Below are 20,673 nucleotides of genomic sequence, written 5' to 3'. Positions count from 1 at the left end.
AAAAAGTGATACTGGATCTGGTGCTCACAAATGGTGAAAATGTCTCTAATGTCCAAGTGGGGGCTCACCTGGGAAGTAGCGATCATCATACGGTTTGATTCGAAATAGCAGCCAAAGTGGAGGATGGCCATACAAAACTCAAAGTCCTTAATTTCTAGGGTAAGGACTTTAGTAGCATGGGAGAGTACCTGAAGAAAGAGCTGAATGGATGGAAAGACATAAGAGAAGTAGAAAAACAGTGGTCCAAGTTGAAAGGTGCAATAGCTAGAGCTACTGACCTTTATGTGAAGAAAATAAATAAAAATAAGAGAAAAAGGAAACCGATATGGTCTTCCAAACTAGTGGCGGAAAAAAATAAAGGCAAAAGAATTGGCGTTCGTGAAATATTTAAAAACTTAAGAAGAGGAGTGCAGAAAGGAATATCGGATGAAACTGAAATGAGTCAAGACGTCTGGTGAAAGCAGAAGAGCAAATGGCTATAAATATAAAAAAGGGAGCCCAAAATTTTTTCAGGTATATTAGTGAAAGGAGAAAGACAAAAAATGGAATTACAACACTAAAAGAAGGTATGAACCACTATGTGGAGAGTGATGAGAGCAAAGCAAATGTGCTAAACAAATACTTCTGTTCGGTATTCACAGAAGAAAAACATGGCGAAAGACCGCTATTGGAAAGCAAAGTCACATCTGAGAATGGAGTGGATACTGCACCGTTCATAGAAAAAAGTGTTTATGAACAACTTCAAAAACTGAAGGTGGACAAAGCTATGGGACTGGACGGGATCCATTCCAGGATATTGAGGGATCTCCGAGAGGTTCTGGCTGGTCCTCTTAAAGATTTGTTCAATAAATCTTTAGAGATGGGAGAGGTTCCGTGGGACTGGAGAAGAGCAGATGTGGTCCCTCTTCACAAAAGTGGTTGTAGAGATGAAGCAGGAAATTACAGGTCAGAAAGCCTCACTTCGGTTATTGGAAAAATAATGGAAACGTTGCTGAAGGAAATGATAGAGAAATTCTTAGAATCTAATGAATTACAAGATCCGAGACAACATGGATTTACTAAAGGTGAATCGTGCCAAACAAATCTGATTGAATTCTTTGACTGGGTGACCAGATAATTGGATCAAGGATATACACTAGATATAATTTACTTAGATTTCAGCAAGCCTTTGACACTGTTCCTCATAGGAGGCTCTTAAACAGATTTCATGGGCTGAAGTTAGGACCCAAATTGGTGAACTGGATTAGAAGCTGGTTGATGGATAGACACAGAGAGTGGTGGTTAATGGAATTCGCTCGGAAGAGGGACAGATGGAGTGCCTCAGGAATCGGTGCTGGGACCAATTCTGTTTAATATGTTCCTGAGTGACATTGCTGAAGGGTTAGAAGGTAAGGTTAGCCATTTTGTAGATGATACCAAGATGTGTAACAGAGTGGACACCCCGGAGGGAGTGGAAAATATGGAAAAGGATCTGTAAAAGTTAGAAGAATGGTCCAATGTCTGGCAACTAAAATTCAATGCGAAAAAGTGCAGAGTGATACATTTGGGGGATAGAAATCTGAGGGAACCATATGTGTTGGGAGGTGAGAGGCTGATAAGCACTGACGGAGAGAGGGACCTTGGGCTGATTGTGTCTGAGGATCTAAAGGCATCTAAATAGTGTGATAAGGCGGTGGCTGTAGCCAGAAGGATGCTAGGCTGTATAGAAAGAGGAATAATCAGCAGAAGAAGGCAGGTGTTGATGCCCCTGTATAAGTCGTTGGTGAGGCCACACTTGGAGTATTCTGTTTAGTTTTGAAGGCCGTATCAGATGAAGGATATAAAAAGACTTGAAGTTTTCCAGAGGAAGGCAACGAAAATGGTAAGGGGTTTGAACCAAAATGTATTAGAAGTGACTGGAAGACCTAAATATGTATACTCTGGAGGAGGAGAGTCAGAGGAGATATGATACAGATGTTTAAATACTTGAAATGTATTACCATAGAATCAAATCTTTTCTAGAGAAGAGAAAATGGTAAAACTAGAGGACAATGTTAGGAAATTCATTTTCATGGAGAGGGTGGAGATGCCTGGAATGCCCTCCAAAGGGAAGTGTTGGAGAGGAAATACAGTGAAGGAATTTTAAAAAAGCATGGGATAAACATAAAGGATCTCTAATTAGAAAATGAAGGATGTAAATTAAAGAAGGATGTATATTAAGGAACTAAGGCCGGTACTGAACAGACTTGCACGGTTTGTGTCCCATATGTGGTGATTTGGTGTAGAATGTGCTGAGGGAAGGCATCAATGGAAACTCCACTAACTTGGATCATGAGGATGTTACTGGCCAGACTTATGGTAGATATCCTGCAAACAGGATGTTTGGATGGCAACTTTAGCATTTGGAACCTAGGACAATACTAGGTGGATTTTACAGTCTATTTTCCAGAAATATAAAAGAAGAGACAAGTTAATTTAATTAGTAATTTTTAATGAGTATAACTAATCGGCAGACTGGATGGACCGTTCAGGTCTTTATCTGCCGTCATTTACTATGTTACTATATAATCCAAATCATAGTTACCAGATGCTAATATCCACTTTTAGGGGTCAGCAGCACCCAACAAAAAGATCTAGGTGTCATCATAGCCAATATGCTGAAATTTTCCATCCAGTGTGCATTGGCGGCCAAAAAAAGCAAACAGGATGCTAGGAATTATTAAGAAAGGGATGGTAAATCAGTCCAAGAATATTATAATGCTAAGAAGCAGCTAAAATTTAATGCTAAGAAATGCAAGGTCATACATTTGGGCTGCAAAAACCCAAAGAAATGGTATAGTTTAGAGGGTGAACTTATGTGCATGACAGAAGAACAGGTGGCCAAACAGGTTGAAAAGGTGACGGTGAAAGCTAGAAGGATGGTAGGGTGCATAGGAAGAGGTATGGCCAGTAGGAAAAAGGAGATATTGATGCTCCTGTATAAGACTGGTGAGACCTCATTTAGAATATTGTGTACAATTCTGGAGGCTGCATTTTCAAAAAGATATAAAAAAGATGGAGACGGTCCAGAGGAAGGCTACTAAATTGGTGTGTGGTCTTCATCATAAGGTGTATAGGGACAGACTTAAAGATCTCAATCTGTATACTTTAGAGCAGATTTTCTCAACTTCTTCAAGCCAAGTACCCCCTAAGTCTAATAAATATCAATGGAGTACCCCCACCCAAGCTCTGCCCCAGACCTGCCCAGGTTCCACCCCTGACTCCACCCCCATAACATTATTCCACCTCCATTAAATTATTTCATAGATATTTGATACAATAATTTATATAGTAGTACTTTTACTTAGCTTTTGTAGTCAGTTTTGGGATTAGCACTATGTCAACTTGTTTCACTGTAGCGTTTTTTCAAGACAGCAAATTCCCTTTATTAAACCGCCATAACTATCGACCATTCTTCTTCGAGAGAAAAATCAAATATCTATGAAATAATTTAATATTTAAGGGTATTGTACCCATGAGAAGCAATTAATTTAAACTATTTAAAAAATAATACAGGATTCTGTGACGAAGTGACATGTCAATCACTAGGGAGATGACTGATTTGAACCTAGTGTGTTGTCTCTGAGGATCGGGAACTATTGTTTGAGATTGGGTCCTTAGGGATGGTGATTTAATGTACACCATTTAGATACCAGTACTGTCAAAATGTATCTTTATTGTAAACCGCTTCGAACTTCACGGTATAGCGGTATATAAGAAATAAATTATTATTATTATTACCAGTGTATATTCTGGACCCTTATTAACAAGTTGATGCATACCTGACTAAACTGATTTGAATAACATATTACCAAACCACACACTCTATGAACAAATCACACTACACAACTTTTTTTTTTTTTTTTTTTTTTTATAAAATAGCTCAATGGGAATACCCCATTGGGCCAGAAAACCTGGACTGGAACAAAGCCTTTTCTTTTTCAGTTCCTTTCAAAACCACATTGTCCCGTATTTAAAATTATCACATGTTCTCTTGCTGTATTACAAATTGTTACACAATCTCATGTTGCTCAACCACAATGATTATAGTTTGTGCTTTCTGGTTTCACCATTGTATTCTACAATCATGTTGCTCAGTCGGCCCAACACAGGGCTGTGTTTCGCTGGATCAGCATCTTCAGGAGCCGCAACTGCTTCAGATTTTCACTGAGTTATTTCACCTCTGCAATAAATTTCAATTTACTTGTTTGGTTCCATCTACTTATTATTTTGATACTTTACATTTTAACTTATACACAACTATGTCAACATATATGCATCAGATTTACCTTATAGTTCATTTTATCATATAACAAAGCAGCAGAGTGAGGTTAAAAACCTCCGTAGCAACTCTCTCCTCCTCCAAACTAAAGACAAACTACACCTTCCCAACATGCATTGCCTTATATAGACTCACCACCATTTACCTAAATTATTACCACCTGTCACTTTCCTCCTCATAACACATGGCACTCCACCTCCTTGTTTAATCCTGCTGTTCTTATGTAATAACACGTCAGTCACATTCCCTCCCCTATTCAAATTCACATGAATCAGTACTACAAACCTGACATCACTCACTTGATGGCCTGCCTCAACTCAGTGGCTAACCAATGCAATATCAACCTTACCAAGCCTTAGATTACTCAAGTGCTGAGCAATTCTGAGTTTAATTTTCCTTCTAGTTTGGCCCACATACCACTTGCCACAAGGGCATTTAATGTCATATACTACCTGTTGGGTATTACAATCAGTATAGGCTCGCAACTGAAATTGCTTGCCGAAAGAGGGTACCATCACTTGATCACATTCCATGGCATAATCACAATACACACAAGCATTACACTTGAAGTGTCCTGTAAGAGTCTCTCTATTCTGATAGCTCCCCCTCCCGGTAATCAATAATTCTGACAAATTCCTCCCCCGGGTGAATGCAAACCGAGGGGGTCCCTGCAATGGAGAAAGTAAACTCAGAATGGGCCAGCACCGGCGAATTACTCTACGAATCTGTTGGACTTGACGTGAGTGAGGCAACACACAGATAATACTTGTGTCCCGCTGACGTTTAGACTAGAGGTCTGCACGGGAACGGGGATCGCGGGGGTCCCGCGGGGATCCCGCGGGTTCCCCCCCTGGCCCACGGGACTCCCACGGGGACGCCCCCTGGCCCAAGGGACTCCCACGGGGATGCCCCCCTGACCCACGGGACTCCCACGGGGACGCCCCCTTGCCCACGGGACTCCCACGGGGATGAAAACAACCTACCTAAATTCTGGCGATGCAAGCATGCAGCTTACAAGTCTGGCGTCGCGTCGGGAAATAGCCATGTTGAGCAGTGAGCTCAGCACGTACACAGATGAAAGCCTTGCTTGCTGATTGGTCCGGCGGCCCCACCCCACCGTGCCGCCGGACCAATCAGCAAGCAAGGCTTTCATCTGTGTACGTGCTGAGCTCACTGCTCAGCATGGCTATTTCCCGACGCGGGCATTAGGCTGTTTTTTGTCATTTCGGGTGGGGGATGGCAGCAGCAGCCTGAAAAAGAAATCATCCTGGCCGGGTTCGGTGTCATGCTCCGGAGCTTCTACAGCCTTCCTATCTCCCTCTCCCTTCTACCTGCGGCTCTCTTCGGCAACTCAGCAGCAACGATCGACACAAGCTTCTGGCGTCGGGGCCTACCCTCTGCGAGTCCCGCTTGTTTCAACTTCCTTTTTCCACAAAGGTGGGACTCGTAGAGGGAAGGCCTCGATGTCGGCAGCTTGTCTTGATCACCGCTGCTGACGAGTTGCTTAAGAGAGCCGCGGAGCAGGGGGGTGTTGCCAGGTGCAGGTAGAAGGGAGAGGGCCAGATGCAGGACTCGTGGGTGAGGGAGGAGAAGAGAGAGGGGAGAGAAACAAAAGGAAATATTTCATACTGGGCTGGGCCGGAGTGGAGAGAGGGTGGAAAGATTCTGGCTACAGGGTGCAGTAACAAAGGAAAAGGGGGGAAAGCTGAAAATGGAGATAGTGACACAAAGAAGAGAAAGGGTAAGCAGGACCTTCTGAATAAGGATAGAGATACAGAGGGGACATGAAGAGGAGGTGAAATAGAGACATAGAAGTAATGCTGAAAAAGTGTGTGTGTGGGGGGGGGGAGATAAAGACATTGAAAGGGCAAATGGTGAATATGGGGTAAAGACAAGGACAGAGACAAATGAAGATTCTGAAAAAGTGGTGAGATAGGGATATAGGTGAGATGGACACAAAGAAGGGTGATGCTGGAAAATAGGTGGAATGGTAATTCTGACAGACACAGAAGGGAAATGCTGGATCAAGGAGAGATGGGGCTCAGGCTGGATGGAATGAGGAGAAATGCCTTGTTGGCCCGGAACTTCCTCTCCTACGTCAGAATTGACGTCAGGGAGCGGAATGCTGGTCAGCGCGACGCTTCTGCAGGGAAAGCTTGGGACAGCGGTGGCTTGGGGACTATTCCCCGATGGCGGTGGCAGCAAACCGAGTGGCTTGGGGGAGGGCACGGAGAAAGAAAGAAAGGGGGCAGACAGAGAGACAGAAAGAAGGGGGAACAGGGAGACAGAAAGAAAAAGTTGGGGGAGAGAATGAGGTCTGGAGGAGAGGAAACATACAGGAGGCTGAAAGAAAGGAAGAAAGATTGGATGCACAGTCAGAAGAAGAAAGTACAACCAGAGACTCATGAAATCACCAAACAGCAAAGATAGGAAAAATGATTTTATTTTCAATTTAGTGATCAAAATGTGTCTGTTTTGAGAATTTATATCTGCTGTCTATATTTTGCACTATGGCTCCCTTTTACTAAACCGCAATATTGTTTTTTAGCGCAGGGAGCCTATGAGCATTGAGAGCAGCGCGAGGCATTCAGCGTAACTCCCTGTGCTAAAACCTACTATTGTGGTTTAGTAAAAAGGGAGGGGGTGTATTTGTCTATTTTTGTATTTTGTTACCGAGGTGACATTGCATAGAGTCATCTGCCTTGGGAAATGTATATGGCAGATATCTTTGTTTTGTGTTCAAAAGAAAAGGAAATGCATTTCTGGTTTTATTTCTACAGTGTTGAAGTACTTGTTGGCCCTTGCTGTGACTGGTGGGGATCCCCAAGCACCGCCAGCAGAGGACCTCCTCTAGAGATGGTCAGAACTCCCCTCCACCAAGCGCAGCAGTCGCTGGCAGCATCCATGAGCCACTGAGGTGCCAGCATCTGTGACTCAGGGACGCTACTGCTGCCTGCCAAGCTTGGCAAAAGGGACCCCAGGCCAACTGCAAAGGAAGTCCTCAGCTGACAGTTTGTGGGTTCTCATCAGCTGAGTATTTATATTTTATATTTACATTAGAGGTTCTGGTAGAAACCCATTTACAAAGTATGTATTCTTCCCAATTAATATTTCCAAATTAATAGTCTCTTTGCTTATTTGTAAATGGGTCTCTACCAGAGCCTTTAATTCAGTAGCATAATTAAATAAAATAACTATTTCTGAAGTTTATAGGGAAGGATGGTGACGGAGGGGATTCCTCGCGGGGATGGGTGGGGACGGAGGGGATTCCTCGCGGGGACGGGTGGGGACGGAGGGGATTCCTCGCGGGGACGGGTGGGGACGGAGGGATTCCTCACGGGGACGGGTGGGGACGGAGGGATTCCTCACGGGGACGGGTGGGGATGGGTGGGATTTTGGCGGGGACGGGTGGGGACGGGTGGGATTTCTGTCCCCGCGCAACTCTCTAGTTTAGACCTCATCAATAACCACTTCCTCTGAGTATATTTTGCCCTCTTATATAGGCCTTTCTAATAACCCAATGGGGATACCCCCGTTGCTGAAACCTATGACTCATAGCATCTGCCTAGCGACAGAACTCCTGTGGGCTAGAGCACAACCGCTTCAGTCGCAGAAACTGCCTCACAGGGACTCTATCCTTCAAGTTTAAAGGGTGATGACTGGTATAGTGGAGGACTGTATTATGGTCAGTTGTTTTCCTATAGGTAGAAGTCGCCAGTTGGTGTCCTACTCTGGAAATCTGAAGATCCAAAAACTGAATATGAGATGTGGAAATTGTGGATTGAAAGGAAATATTCGCATCACAGCTCTCTAAATACCCTAGAAATCCTTGTAAGGCATCCATTGAATCTGACCACAACAACAGAACGTCATCAGTGAATCGTTTCCAGATGACTATATTTTCCATGAACATGGACCCCCATATATATAACTGCTCAAACCTTGCCATGTAAAGGCATGCAATCGCGGGGGCCACTGTGGCCCCCATTGCAACACCCTTAGTTTGCAAATAATATTTGCTATTAAACTCAAAGTAATTACAATTCACTATTAGTTCACCAATACAATATAATCTTAATACATAATGGCAACCACAAAATTAAAAAAACACAAAGCACACTACGAAGAGAAAATGTTAATTATTTATATTTGGGGGGTTTTCAAAGATGTCAAGGCAGATGACTTTAAAATATGCAATGTCACCTCAGTAACAACTATAGAAAAATAGACAAATAGTGCAAAATATAGACAGCAGATATAATTCTCAAAACTGACACATTTTGCTCACTAAATTGAAAATAAAATCATTTTTCCTATCTTTGCTGTCTGGTGATTTCATGTGTCTCTGGTTGCACTTCCTTCTGACTGTGCATCCAATATTTCTTTCTTTCTGCCTCCTGCATGTGTCCCCTCCTCCAGACCTCATTACATCTCTCTCTGTCCCTCCATGAGTCCAATTTTTCTTCCTCTCGCCTCCACCCCTATTGGCAACATGTCTCCCTCCCCTGCTGCAAAGGGAGTGGAGAAAGAGAGATCCAGGATGCATCTCTCCCACTGCCACATCCAACGTTTCTCCCTCCTTTCCACCAGTCCAACATCTCATTCTCTCTGCCTCCTGCACACTTTCTCTCTGCCAGTTTCATTCCCTCCCCCAACCAACATCTCTCTCTCTCTCTCTCCCTCCATGAGCTCAACTTTTTACTCTATGCCCTCTCCCCCTTCCCCTGAGTGTGACATTTCTCCTTCCCTCCCCATCCATATCTCACTCTCTCTCCATGAGTCAAACACTTTCTGCCTCCTACATGCTTCTTCTCCTCTGGACCTCATTCCCTTACCCAACCAACATCTCTCTCTGTCCCTCCATGAGTCCAACTTTTCTTCCTCTCTCCTCCACTCCTATTGGCAACAAGTCTCTCTCTCTGTCCATCTGTCTTGAGAAATCCAGGCATCTATCTCACCCCCTCTACTGCCACATCCAGCATTTCTCCCTCTCGTCCCCTGGATCATGTGCAGCATTTTTCACCACTGCCCATTAGCCCCATGCCCATTTCTTCTTCTATCGCCCCTCTCAAGCACAATGCCACATCTCTCCTCCATCAGTACGTCTAACATTCCTCCCCCTTGCAATCCCCTTCAATCTGTCCTTCTGTTCCCTCTCCACCATCATATCCAACATTTCTCCCTTTCATCCTTCTCTCCCCCATGCATCTCCCTCTCCTCTCTCTATGACCAATTGTTTCTTTCTTCCTTTCCCCATGTGCCAACATCTCTCCCTCTCACTCACACACTCATACCCAACAATTCTCCCTTAATATTCCCTCCCTCCTATGTCCCAAGTTAGTGCCCCCTTCCTCCTTCTCTTCTGTGTCCCATGTTCATGCCCCCTCCCTTCCATTTGTGTCGAGATTGTGCCCCCTCCCATTTCCTGCACGTATATTGCCTGTCCGTATAAGCCACCCCTGCTTCCGGGGATCCCGCCTTCCTGCCTGCCCCCTGCTGCAGCTGGGGATCCCTCCCGAAGCTGACCCAGTTCTTATTTGAGCTTCACTTGCTCCTTCTGTCTGGAGTGGGGACAGCACAAATAGCAATTCACATGCTGCATGTGGCTGACCCACAAGCTTTCCCTCCAATGTCAACTCTGATGTTGGAGAGAAGGTTTCTGGGTCAACTACTTACGTACAGCATGTGAATCACTGCACGTGCTGTCCATGCAAGCAGTGCTGCTGAAGACTAAAGGAGTGAGTGCGGCTCGAAGAAGGTGGTAAACTGCTTTGAGGGCTGGTAGGACGGGTGGGGGGTGTAGGCAGAGATCGCTGGAAGTGGCTTCAGTGGCAGGGGGGGGTAGGAACACGGAATCTCCGATGGTGGCCGCCTCTATGGACGGGCAGGAATTGGCAGCCAGGCCGCGTACCCCTAAAGGTACGCATACCACATATTGAGAAACACTGCTTTAGAGGAAAAACAGGAGAGGGGAGATATGATAGATGTTTAAATACCTACATAAATGCACATGAGTCGATGTGTTTCATTTGAAAGGAAGCTCTAGAATGAGAGGGCATAGGATGAAGTTAAGAAGTGATAGGCTCATGAGTAATCTTAAGGAAATTCTTTTTTACAGAAAGAGTGGTAGATGCGTAGAACAGTTTCCCAAAGGAAGTGGTGGAGACAGAGACTGTGTCTGAATTCAAGAAGGCATAGGATAGGCACATGGGATCTCTTAGAGAGAGAAAGAGATAATAGTTACTGTGGATGGACAGACTAGATGGGCTATTTGGCCTTTATCTGGTATCATGTTTCTATGGTGTGACCTCACCTTGAGTATTGCATTCAATTGTGGTTGCCGTATCTCAAACAAGATACAGTGGAATTTGAAAAGGTACAAAGAAGAGCGACCAAAATCCATAAAGGAGAAGGAACTGAAGAGGTTCGTGTTCTGCTTGAAAAATAAACTGCTGAGAAGGATATGAAGTTACTTGGAAATGCTGTTTATTGAAAGCTTCTATACCGCTACTAATGACTCTTCAAACAAATAGGAGAAAATATTTTTCATTCAACAAATAGTTAAGCTCTGGATCTCGTTGCCAGAGGATGTAGTAACAGTGGGAAGTGTAGCTGGGTCTAAAAAAGGCTTGGACAAGTTCCTGGAGGAAAAGTCCACAGACATGAGGGAAGCCACTGCTTGCCCTGGGATTGGTAGCATGGAATGTCGCTACAGTATAATCTCGTTATAATGGACTTCAAGGGACCTGGAAAAACAGTCCGTTATATCCAGAGTTGCATTTTTTTAAAAACTTTATTTAGGTCAACTTGAAACAACCTTAACCTATCTACTGGAAAAGATATTAGCAAGGTAATAACCTAATCTCTTTTCTTATGCTAGCCTTTTAAAAATTGACTTCAAACTATTTACTAAAGTTCTAGCCAATAGGATCTTAAAAATACAGCCACGATTAATTCATTTAGACCAAGTGGACTGTTTGGCGGCAGACAATATCTGAAGAGTTTTAAATCTTATCCTTCATTTCAAACTCCCTGCGGTGCTTCTCTGTTGTTACCAAGAGCGCATTTGATAGATTGTATTGACTATATATGTTTCGATTTGTAGAAAAATATGGCTTGAGTGCTAGGAAGAGGCACTGGATTAGAGAAATTTATTGGGATCGCTTACAATCTTAGCAAGTGAATGGGTGCTACTCCGAGATCGTTATGCTAAAATGGGGAGCACACACCAAGGACATTCATTATCCTCTGTATTATTTCTTTTGGCCCTAGAGCCGCTTGTACAGATAGATAAAAGGATAAAGGCACTGGAAAGGGAGTACAAATTATCCTTGCTAGTCGGTCAGAGAAAACAAAACATCAGTATGGTATAAGGCACTTTTACTGATGAAATAATTCTTAATGCTTGCCTGCATCAGGAGTATGACAATGTCTGTAAAAAATATAAATCTTAAACAATAATAAAAAAACGACCAAGATGTTTGATAATTGTAATGAATGTAAAAGAAACTATACTGGTTTGTGACAAAATAGAGCAATGCTCACTAACCCCCCCCCCCCCCTTTACAAACCATAGTGCGGATTTTAGTGCTAGCCGCAGCGGTAACAGTTCTGACGCTCATAGGAATTCTGTGAGCATGGGAGCTGTTACCACTGCAGCAGGCACTAAAAAACGTGCTACGATTTTGTAAAAATATAAAAAAAAGGGGGGGGTGTTAATCCTCACCAGTCCAAAATGTTATCCACCGGTGACAATTCAAGAACTGAAAAACTTTGGGCAAGCCTTAGGATTTAAATCTGACATAGGATGCATGGGCATGGACCAAATAAAGGTTATATAAAGACCAACCCGTCCTGGTTTTAGGCAGGGAATATTGTACAGCTAAACTCTTGAAGGCCTCTATCTGTATGCTTCTCTCCATTGTCATTTTTGGGTGATAATATAGCTTCGTGGTATGCTTCCGCTGTTATTTTTTATATACTCTGCTTTGAACAATAAATGTATTATCTCCTGTGAAATACACTGCACATCTGTGTAGTCATTCGCTTAGGGAGACAGTGATTAGGTAGCAGCGCCTCTTCACTACTAATGTAGTTTCATGTTGACTTTCCCTTATACATACTTTGCTAGATAGGCTCTTTGTGCCCTTGTTCTCAATTTTTCCCTGTTCATGGTTTTTGCATGTAGCTGTATGCTTGTAACCAACAAAATATAGAACTTGTAAACACAATTGTCTGCAATATGTGTGTGATTCTCCAGCAAAAACGCTCTCAGACACCTGCGCTGATCGCTCACAGAGGTTTAAATCAGCTTTTGGCATAAAATATACAGTTTCAGGTTAAATTTGCCATGGTTACATTTCAAGATGTTTCAATACAAGTTTTATCTTAATGTGACACATACTGAAGATCTAGTACCAATATACATTTCTTTTTGCTCCATAGGTTGTGGTGGGACAGTTAGGTGAAGAGGTATGTTTTTATTGCTTTCCTAAAGTTGAGGAGTCCTTCAAGGGATCTGATCTGCGGGGGCAGTTGATTCCAGTGGCTTGGTATGAAGTGGGAATAAAAGCATTGTTTGGCAGTTGAAGGACTTGACTGGGGGCATTTTGAGGCGTATTTCATCCTGGGAGCAGAGGGACCTGTTCGGCTCATACTGAGGAAGGTTGGCTGTCATGTAGCCTGGCATCATGTCATGCAAGGATTTGAACGCTAGCATCAGGCCCTTGAAGTCACAAGATTTTACTCTGGGCAGCCAGTGAGCTGACAATAAAGCCTGGGAGACAGGGTCGCGGGCATGGAGGTATTTTAGTAGTCTGCCACATTTTGTACACGTTGGAGATGTCTTACATTCTTCGCCATGAGACCTTTGAATAGCACATTGCAGTAGTCCATGTGGGAGAGGACTAAGGCTTAGATTAGTTGGATGAATCGGATTCAGAAAAGTCGTTCCTTATTTTACGGAGTTGTCTCGGGTAATAAAAATGAGGAGGATACCATCTGGGAGATATGGTTGGAAAGTGATAGGTTGGAGCACTTAGGAGCATTCCTAGGCTGCGCGCTTGGTCTTTTGCAGTTATGATAGTCGAGTCCCAGCATAGCACATCTATTTCAGTATTTGAAATATTTTTTTTTATCTAAGTGTGCAGTGAAGAACCTCAGTGCTTCACAAGTTATACTGTTTTATAAACAATTTTAAGAAATGTAGAACATTACAGCTAGGGATTTGTAAACCCTGTATGTTTGTGTATGTCTGTTGTGTGGTCTGTGTTGCTCTGTTGGGATGGACACCCAATAAATTTTCATGTTTTTCCCCAGATTTTATTTCATTCTGTAACAAATATCATTAAGAGCGTATAGTCTTTGCAAAGGAGGGATCATTTTTATTAGAGTGCACACAACTTTCCCATCAGTGCGAGTACGCATGATTGTTTATGCTTGCTCACGCATGTCTTTACACATGGTGCTCATTGTTTAAGAGGAGTGTACATGAATTATCAGTGAATGACATTTCATCATAAATTACACTGGAAAGAATTAAACACATAGAGGTGAGAATGTCTGTCTCCTTTGTCTGTGTCCCCATTCCCAAACCAACATTTGCAAAAACTCCTCATCCAAAACCTATCCCACTAACTACTCTCACCTTGGAAAGAATAAAAAACCAAAATGCTTTTTTCAGCATGGATGGAGCTCCTGAGGATGTTCTCCGGTTTCTCAGGATTTTACATGTTCACTGTTTATGCTATAGTGGCCTAAAACTTGTTACTGCCTCTGCAGGCAAAATGTAAAAGATAAATTGAGATAATTAAACAGTACTGCCCAAACCAGGCTTCTGTTTGGATGTTCAACCTGATGGAAGTTTCAATTGTATTTCATTCATTGTGGTTAGTAGTTAAGTCGCAGTGTAACTACCTGTTCCTCAGAAAACTGTGAAATCATTGTCCTTAGTTTTAAAAATAACAATAACACAATAGAATTCCAGCTTACAAAAATGAAAACAATTGTGGAATTGGTCTGAGTATATGAAAACCACCACGCAGTACTGAATTGTGATATTTCTTATGATGGATCTTTGAACTTCCTGCATTGTTCATCCTCTGTAGAAGCTGTTATTCGCAACGACACCTTGGTTAATGTACAGAGCGTGGAGGATTTTGTTCCAGATGATAGCCTGGACAGTAGTTTTCTGGAGGATCCGAACCCTCAGAAAGGCAAGAAGAAAGCTGAATGCCAAGAACGGCCAGGCAGTGATAGGTAAGGTGATGTCCAAACATGTTCAGAGTTAATCTACTGCTAAATAGTTTAGCCATCTTGTAACTTTCCAGATGTTTGTTTTTCTTTCCCTTGTCCTAAAAGTCAATTTCCTTTCTCTTAGGAGAATTTTCCATCATTTCTTGTTCAGTGGTTTTTACCTTGTGTACCCTTTTACCAGTCTGGATTTCAAGATATTTACTTTGAATATACATGAGAGATATCTGCATACAGCTGAGGCATTGCGTGCATATTTCTCATGCATATTCATTGTGGTTATCCTAAATGTTTGACTAGCAAAAAGGGGTACTTGGGATCCAAGTTGAAAACACTTGTGGTTTATGTATTGTAAAGAGATGTTAACTAAGACACTATGACTTATGATTCATGATTCCTTTTTCTTGAGTGAATCAAGGATGTGGATGTTGTAGAGGAGAGGTTCTGAACCCTCGGTACACGTACCATTGTCAGGGGGTACACAGCACCACATGTCTCCTGCCTTCCTTATGCTACTGCTGCCACTGTCGTCTTCTCTCCTCAGCGACTAGCAGCGGCAGCTGTGTGCGTGTTAGTTAACAATTCCATCAGGCAGCCTCAGAGCCTTTGCTAGTTTAAGCCACCTCCGTGGAAAGAAGTAATTGCATCATCGGAAGTGGGCCTGGCCTAGCAAAGGCCCTAAGGCTGCCTGATGGATTCACTAAACTAACGCTACTGGCAGCTGTGTGCTGAGATGAAAGTGAGTGAGAAAGGGTGGTGAGATGTTGCTGGGCCTGGAGGGAAAGGATAGGGAGGTGCTGCTGGGCTTGGGGGGGGGGAGGAGAAGGGAAGGTGCTGCTGGGCTTAGAGGAAAAGGGAAGGGAGAGATACTACTGGACCTGGAGAGGAAGGGAAGGAAAGGAGAGGAGGTGCTACATTTTTTTTCAGCATATTTCTCTGCCATATTTGGTTGAGACAATGGTCCTTAATTGATAAGGAAGATGTGTTACTCTTACAGGAATGGTAGATGTGATCAGTCTGACATCTTTTGTTCCATTCAATTAGCATATCTTCTTGATAAATCTAGGCTGGCTAGATAATTAAGGTATGTGTATTCTGGGCAGGGGCTTTTAGGGTCTATCTGCATTAATATTCCAGAGTCAGAATGTTTATTATAATGTCCCAGAGACCTTTGCTGACCCTCTGGCTAGGGTAGGCCATCTCACATGCTGACAAGCAGCATTCAGTAATGTAAGACTGACATTTCCCACACTTTTTAAATTTTTTTTTTTTTAATTCTTTATTCATTTTAATCTTACATCAAGTGTACAAATAATAAAACATTTGAAATTAAATACATCACTTGAATTTCTTTCTAATATAACATCAAATATATAAATTTATTCCCTTCCCACCCCCCTTTCCTTTAACATTTAATCAAAAATATATAATATAAATATTCTTTTTCTTTTGATTAAACCCACAGTAAACTATAAACCACCCTCCTCCCCCCCATTTGCAAATATACTTTCACTAGAAAATGGTGTCTATTCATTACAATAAATTGTCAATGGCCCCCAGATATTTTTAAATTTATTAAAATACCCTTTTTGAGTAACAATTATGTTTTCCATTTTATAAATGTGACACAACGAATTCCACCAGAAGGTATAATTTAATCTATTGCAGTTTTTCCAATTACTTGTGATATTTTGAATGGCGACCCCTGTCATAATCAATAAAAGTTTATTGTTGTTTGATGAAATCTGACTCCTTGTTCTCATTGATGTACAAAATAGAATCATATCATATGATAATGCTACATGATTCTCTAATAAACAATTAATTTGGGACCAAATTGATTTCCAAAAGGCCATGATAAAGGGACAATAGAATAATAAATGATCTAGAGTGCCTACTTCAAGTTTACAATGCCAGCATCTATTAGACTTAGAGCTGTCTAACTTTTGTAATCTAACTGGGGTCCAAAATGCTCTAAGCAACAAAAAGAACCAAGTTTGTCTCATAGATGCAGACACTGTACACCTCATCCTCCAAGACCAAATTCGTGGCCATGGAGAAGCAGAAATTTGATGCTTAATCTCAATGCTCCAAATGTCTCTGAGGCCAGTCTTTGGTTTTTTATTTATAAATCCTGTTCAGTGTTCGCCCCAGAAATTTTTTCCAGCCGGGTGGCATGAAAAAGTAGCAGGGTGGGGCGGGATGGGGAAATTTGGTGGTGGGGAAAATTAACCCCCTCTTTTACTAAGGTGCGCTAGCATTTTTAGCGCGCGCAAACCCCTGCGCTACGTGGGAAAACTATCGCCAACTCAATGCTGGCGTTAGCATCTAGTGCGCATGGCAATTCCTCCGCGCGCTAAGCGCACACTAAAACCACTATCGTAACTTGGTAAAAGGAGCCCTAAATGTATACTATTTTTATTAGTTAATTATTATTTTCCAATGCTCAGTATGACTTCCTTTTTTAAGGTTTGTCACTTGTGCCAGAATATTTTTACTAAATTTAAGAAGTATTTGCCCTCTTTTAAATGGTATAGAGGTTTAAAAAGGGGAAAGGCATTAATGAAGTCATTAGGTTCAATCTAGCCATTTATTTCTGCATGAATTTAAACAACTAAAAAAAAAAGATAAATATAGCTCATCCAGTCATACAAGAAATGGCTCTACAGCAGGGGTGCCCACACTTTTTAGGCTTGCGAGCTACTTTTAAAATGAACAAGTCAAAATGATCTACCAACAATAAAATTTTTTTAAAAACACAAAGCACACTGTACGCAGAGAAAATGTTAATTATCATTTATATTCTGCGGGTTTTCAAAGAGGTCAAGGTAGACGATTCTATGCAATGTCACCTGAGGAACAACTATACAAAAATAGACAAATATACCCCCTCCCTTTTTACTAAATCACAATACTGGTTTTTAGAGCAGGGAGATGCACTGAATGCCCTGCGCTGCTCTCGATGCTCATAGGCTCCCTGCACTAAAAACCGCTATTACGGTTTAGTAAAAGGGGGCCATAGTGCAAAATATAGACAGCAGATATAAATTCTTAAAACAGACACATTTTGATCACTAACTGAAAATAAAATAATTTTTCCTATCTTTTTGTCTGGTGATTTCATGAGTCTCTGTTTGCACTTCCTTCTTCTGACTATAAATCCAATATTTTTTTCTTTCTGCCCCTCCCCTTTTCTTTCTGTCTCTCTTTCTTTCTCTCTCCCCCTGCCCCCTCAAGCCATCGCGCCAATTTCTCCACTTCCCCGATTCTTTCCCTACCCCCTAAGCCATCATGCCGATTTCTCCCTGCTTCCACGAGCCAGACCAGGAATGTAAAAGTGCCGGACTCACAAGGCTTCACCTCTGATGTCAATTCTTACGTCGGAGAGGAAGTTCCAGGCCAGCCAGGCAGTGATTGGCTGGCCCAGAACTTCCTCTCTGATGTCAGAATTGACGTCGGAGGTGAAGTCTTGTGAGTCCGGCGCTTGTACGCATCTGGCCTGGCTCAGGGAGGCAGGAAGAAAAAGATTACCAAGGCAACGCGATCGACTCACATTGCCTTTGCGATCTACTGGTCGATCGCGCTCGACCATTTGGACACCCCTGCTGTTATGGTATCCTGTCCTGACCTGAGGAAAGGGGTTTAGTCCCCAAAAAACTGCCTTATTTCCATTTCCTATTTATAAACTTTAATCAATAGATACAATACTACTTGATTCTACGTAAAGCAACAAAAAAATTTTTTTATACCTTTTGTCGTTTCTGCTTTAATCATCTTGTCTTCACTCTTCTTTCTAGCCAGCATCTGTCCGCTCTGTCTTCCATGCAGCATCAGCCCCTTCCATCCACTGTCCGCCCTCTCCCCGTTCCATATGGCATCTTCCCTCTTTTTATGCTCCTTTAATAAACTGTCTATCCTATGCCCCTTCTCTTCTCCTTTGTACATGATTGATTTCAGCTCTGCCACCTCTCCATTTTTCTCTCTGTCAACACCCCGTCCCCTATGCTCTGGCAATTCTCTCTTCTCCTTTCTTTCCTTCACACCCCACAGTCTGGTATCTTTCCTTCCCTGATTCTCTGGCATCTCACTTCTTTCCTTTTCTTCCATCTCTCCCTCCCCCTCCATGCTCTGACATCTTCTCCTTCCTTTCCCCCTTCCTTTTCCCTTGGTCTGGCATACTTTCCTCCTTCCCTCCAATTCCTGGCATCTCGTTTCATTCCCTCCCTCATCTTCTTTCTTCCTCCAGTTGGGTGCAGCAAGTCTCTCCCCCTCTGCTCCCTTTGCTCCTTCTGTTACCCAAGGCCTGGCGTCATGAACTTCTTCAGGCAGCAGCATTCACAATTCGATGCTGTTGCCAGCTTCGGGCCTTCTTCTCTGTCGGGTCCTGCCTTCATAGAAACAGAAGTAGGCAGGACCCGGCAGAGAGGAAGGCCTGAAGCTGGCAACAGCAGTGAATTGTAAATACTGTTGCTAGTCGAAGAAGTTCATGACGCCAGGCCGAGCACCCGGGGCACTGCTACTCTCCCCCCCAACCCTCCTATCTCTCCCTCCCTCCCATCATGAGACTTTAAACAGCACTGCTCTACTCTAAGCAGGCTGCTTCAGGGCTTCCTCCTGCCGTGATTCCCTCTGGCATGTCACTGATGAGGGAAGGAGGGAGAGATAGGAGGGTCGGATTGGGTTTGGGGGTGGACATGGGATGATGATGAGGCTGCTGCTAGCGAATCCAGCAAGGGTGAGGCCCCAAAGCACAGCATTGACGGGCCCCCCTGACCATTTCAGGCCCTAGGCCTGTGCCCATCCTTTAATCTGGCCCTGCTCCCTCCCCATGTTATGGTATCTCCTTTCCCTCCCTCCCATGGTATTTGCATCTCTTTCCTCCTTTTCCTGATCTTCCTTCTTCCTCCTTCCCTCTCTTTCCCCAATTGGGTGCAGCAGCATTTCTCTTCCCCTCCCCCCATTGGGTACAGCAGTATCATCAGCATTTCTCTTTCCTCCCCCCAATTTGGTACAGCAGAAGCAGCATTTCTCTTCACCCTCCCCCCCTAATTGGGTGCAGCAGCATGACTCTTCCCCCTCACCCTATTGGGTATAGCAGCAGCATCATCAGCATTTCTCTTAACCCCCCCCCCAATTGGGTACAGCAGAAGCATCAGCATTTCTCTTCCCCGTCTCCTCTAATTGGGTACAGCAGCATTTCTCCTCCCATTCACCCTCCCCCCGTCTCACACACCCGGCAGATTCGCTACAGACAAAGGCAAGTTGCAAGTTTCCCTTCGTCACTGACCTATCTCCCAAAGGTCAGCAACAGAGGGAAGCTTACAACTTGCTGCTCTTGCTTACTTCGGGCCTTTCTCGTTGCTGGGTCCTGCCTTCGCGGAAACAGAAAGTAGGCAGGACCCGGCAGCGAGAAAGGCCCGAAGTAAGCAAGAGCAAGTAAGCTTCCCTCCATGGCTGGCCTATCTCCCGCATGCTCTGGGGCTCCAATGGTCCGTGCCGGCTTCTCTCCCCTACCCCCCCCCTCCCGACGTAACTTCCGGTTTCGGAGGGAAGCCGGGTTTGAGTCGCTTGCTGGGTTTTGTTTTGTTTAAAGTCAGGCAGGAGTCTTTCGCCGGCTCTTCAGGCTGCTCGTTAAGCAGTGGTGGCAGCAGGATTCGGCAGATGACAGCCGGGTGGTAATGTAAATTTGCTGGGCGGAGCGCCCGGCTGAAAAGCGCTGGGGAGAACACTGCTGTTATCAATTTATACCACTGTGCGGCTTGGTGTCCCAAGAAGTCCGTCTGAAAGCATAAGAATTCCAGACTATATTGATTATTAAGATTCTTCCATTCAGGGAACCCCTCCTGAGTAGCCTACTTCAGTTGCAACTACTTAAAAATTTTGTGTTTTATTAAGACCATATTTTTGCTGCAACTGTGAGAAATCAAGCAGTTTACCATTTAAAATAACATCATCTAAAACCCGTATACCTGCAATAATCCAAAGCTTCCAGACGACTTTAAATCTGCCAATTTGAATCTTGGAGTTAAGCCATATAGATTGATTTGTTGATTTTTGTATTGGGTTAGGTGTTAAATTACTGACATAACGTAATGTTTTCCACGTATCCATTAATATTCTAT

General features: G+C 43.3%; 1 protein-coding gene across 6 annotated transcripts in view; it reads left to right on the top strand.

The window, feature by feature from the left end:
• RABL6 (RAB, member RAS oncogene family like 6) overlaps positions 1-20,673 on the top strand; it is a 257,386-nt gene that overhangs the window by 157,201 nt on the left and 79,512 nt on the right. For all 6 annotated transcript variants that reach the window (XM_033960967.1, XM_033960964.1, XM_033960962.1 and 3 more), the window contains one exon: positions 14,407-14,557. In XM_033960967.1, the coding sequence (XP_033816858.1) occupies positions 14,407-14,557 (151 nt within the window). The remainder of the gene's footprint in view (positions 1-14,406; positions 14,558-20,673) is intronic.

Source organism: Geotrypetes seraphini, chromosome 10 (assembly GCF_902459505.1).
Source record: "Geotrypetes seraphini chromosome 10, aGeoSer1.1, whole genome shotgun sequence".
In the NCBI taxonomy this organism is placed as follows: Eukaryota; Metazoa; Chordata; class Amphibia; order Gymnophiona; family Dermophiidae; genus Geotrypetes; species Geotrypetes seraphini.
This window is presented reverse-complemented; position numbering and strand designations above follow the sequence as displayed.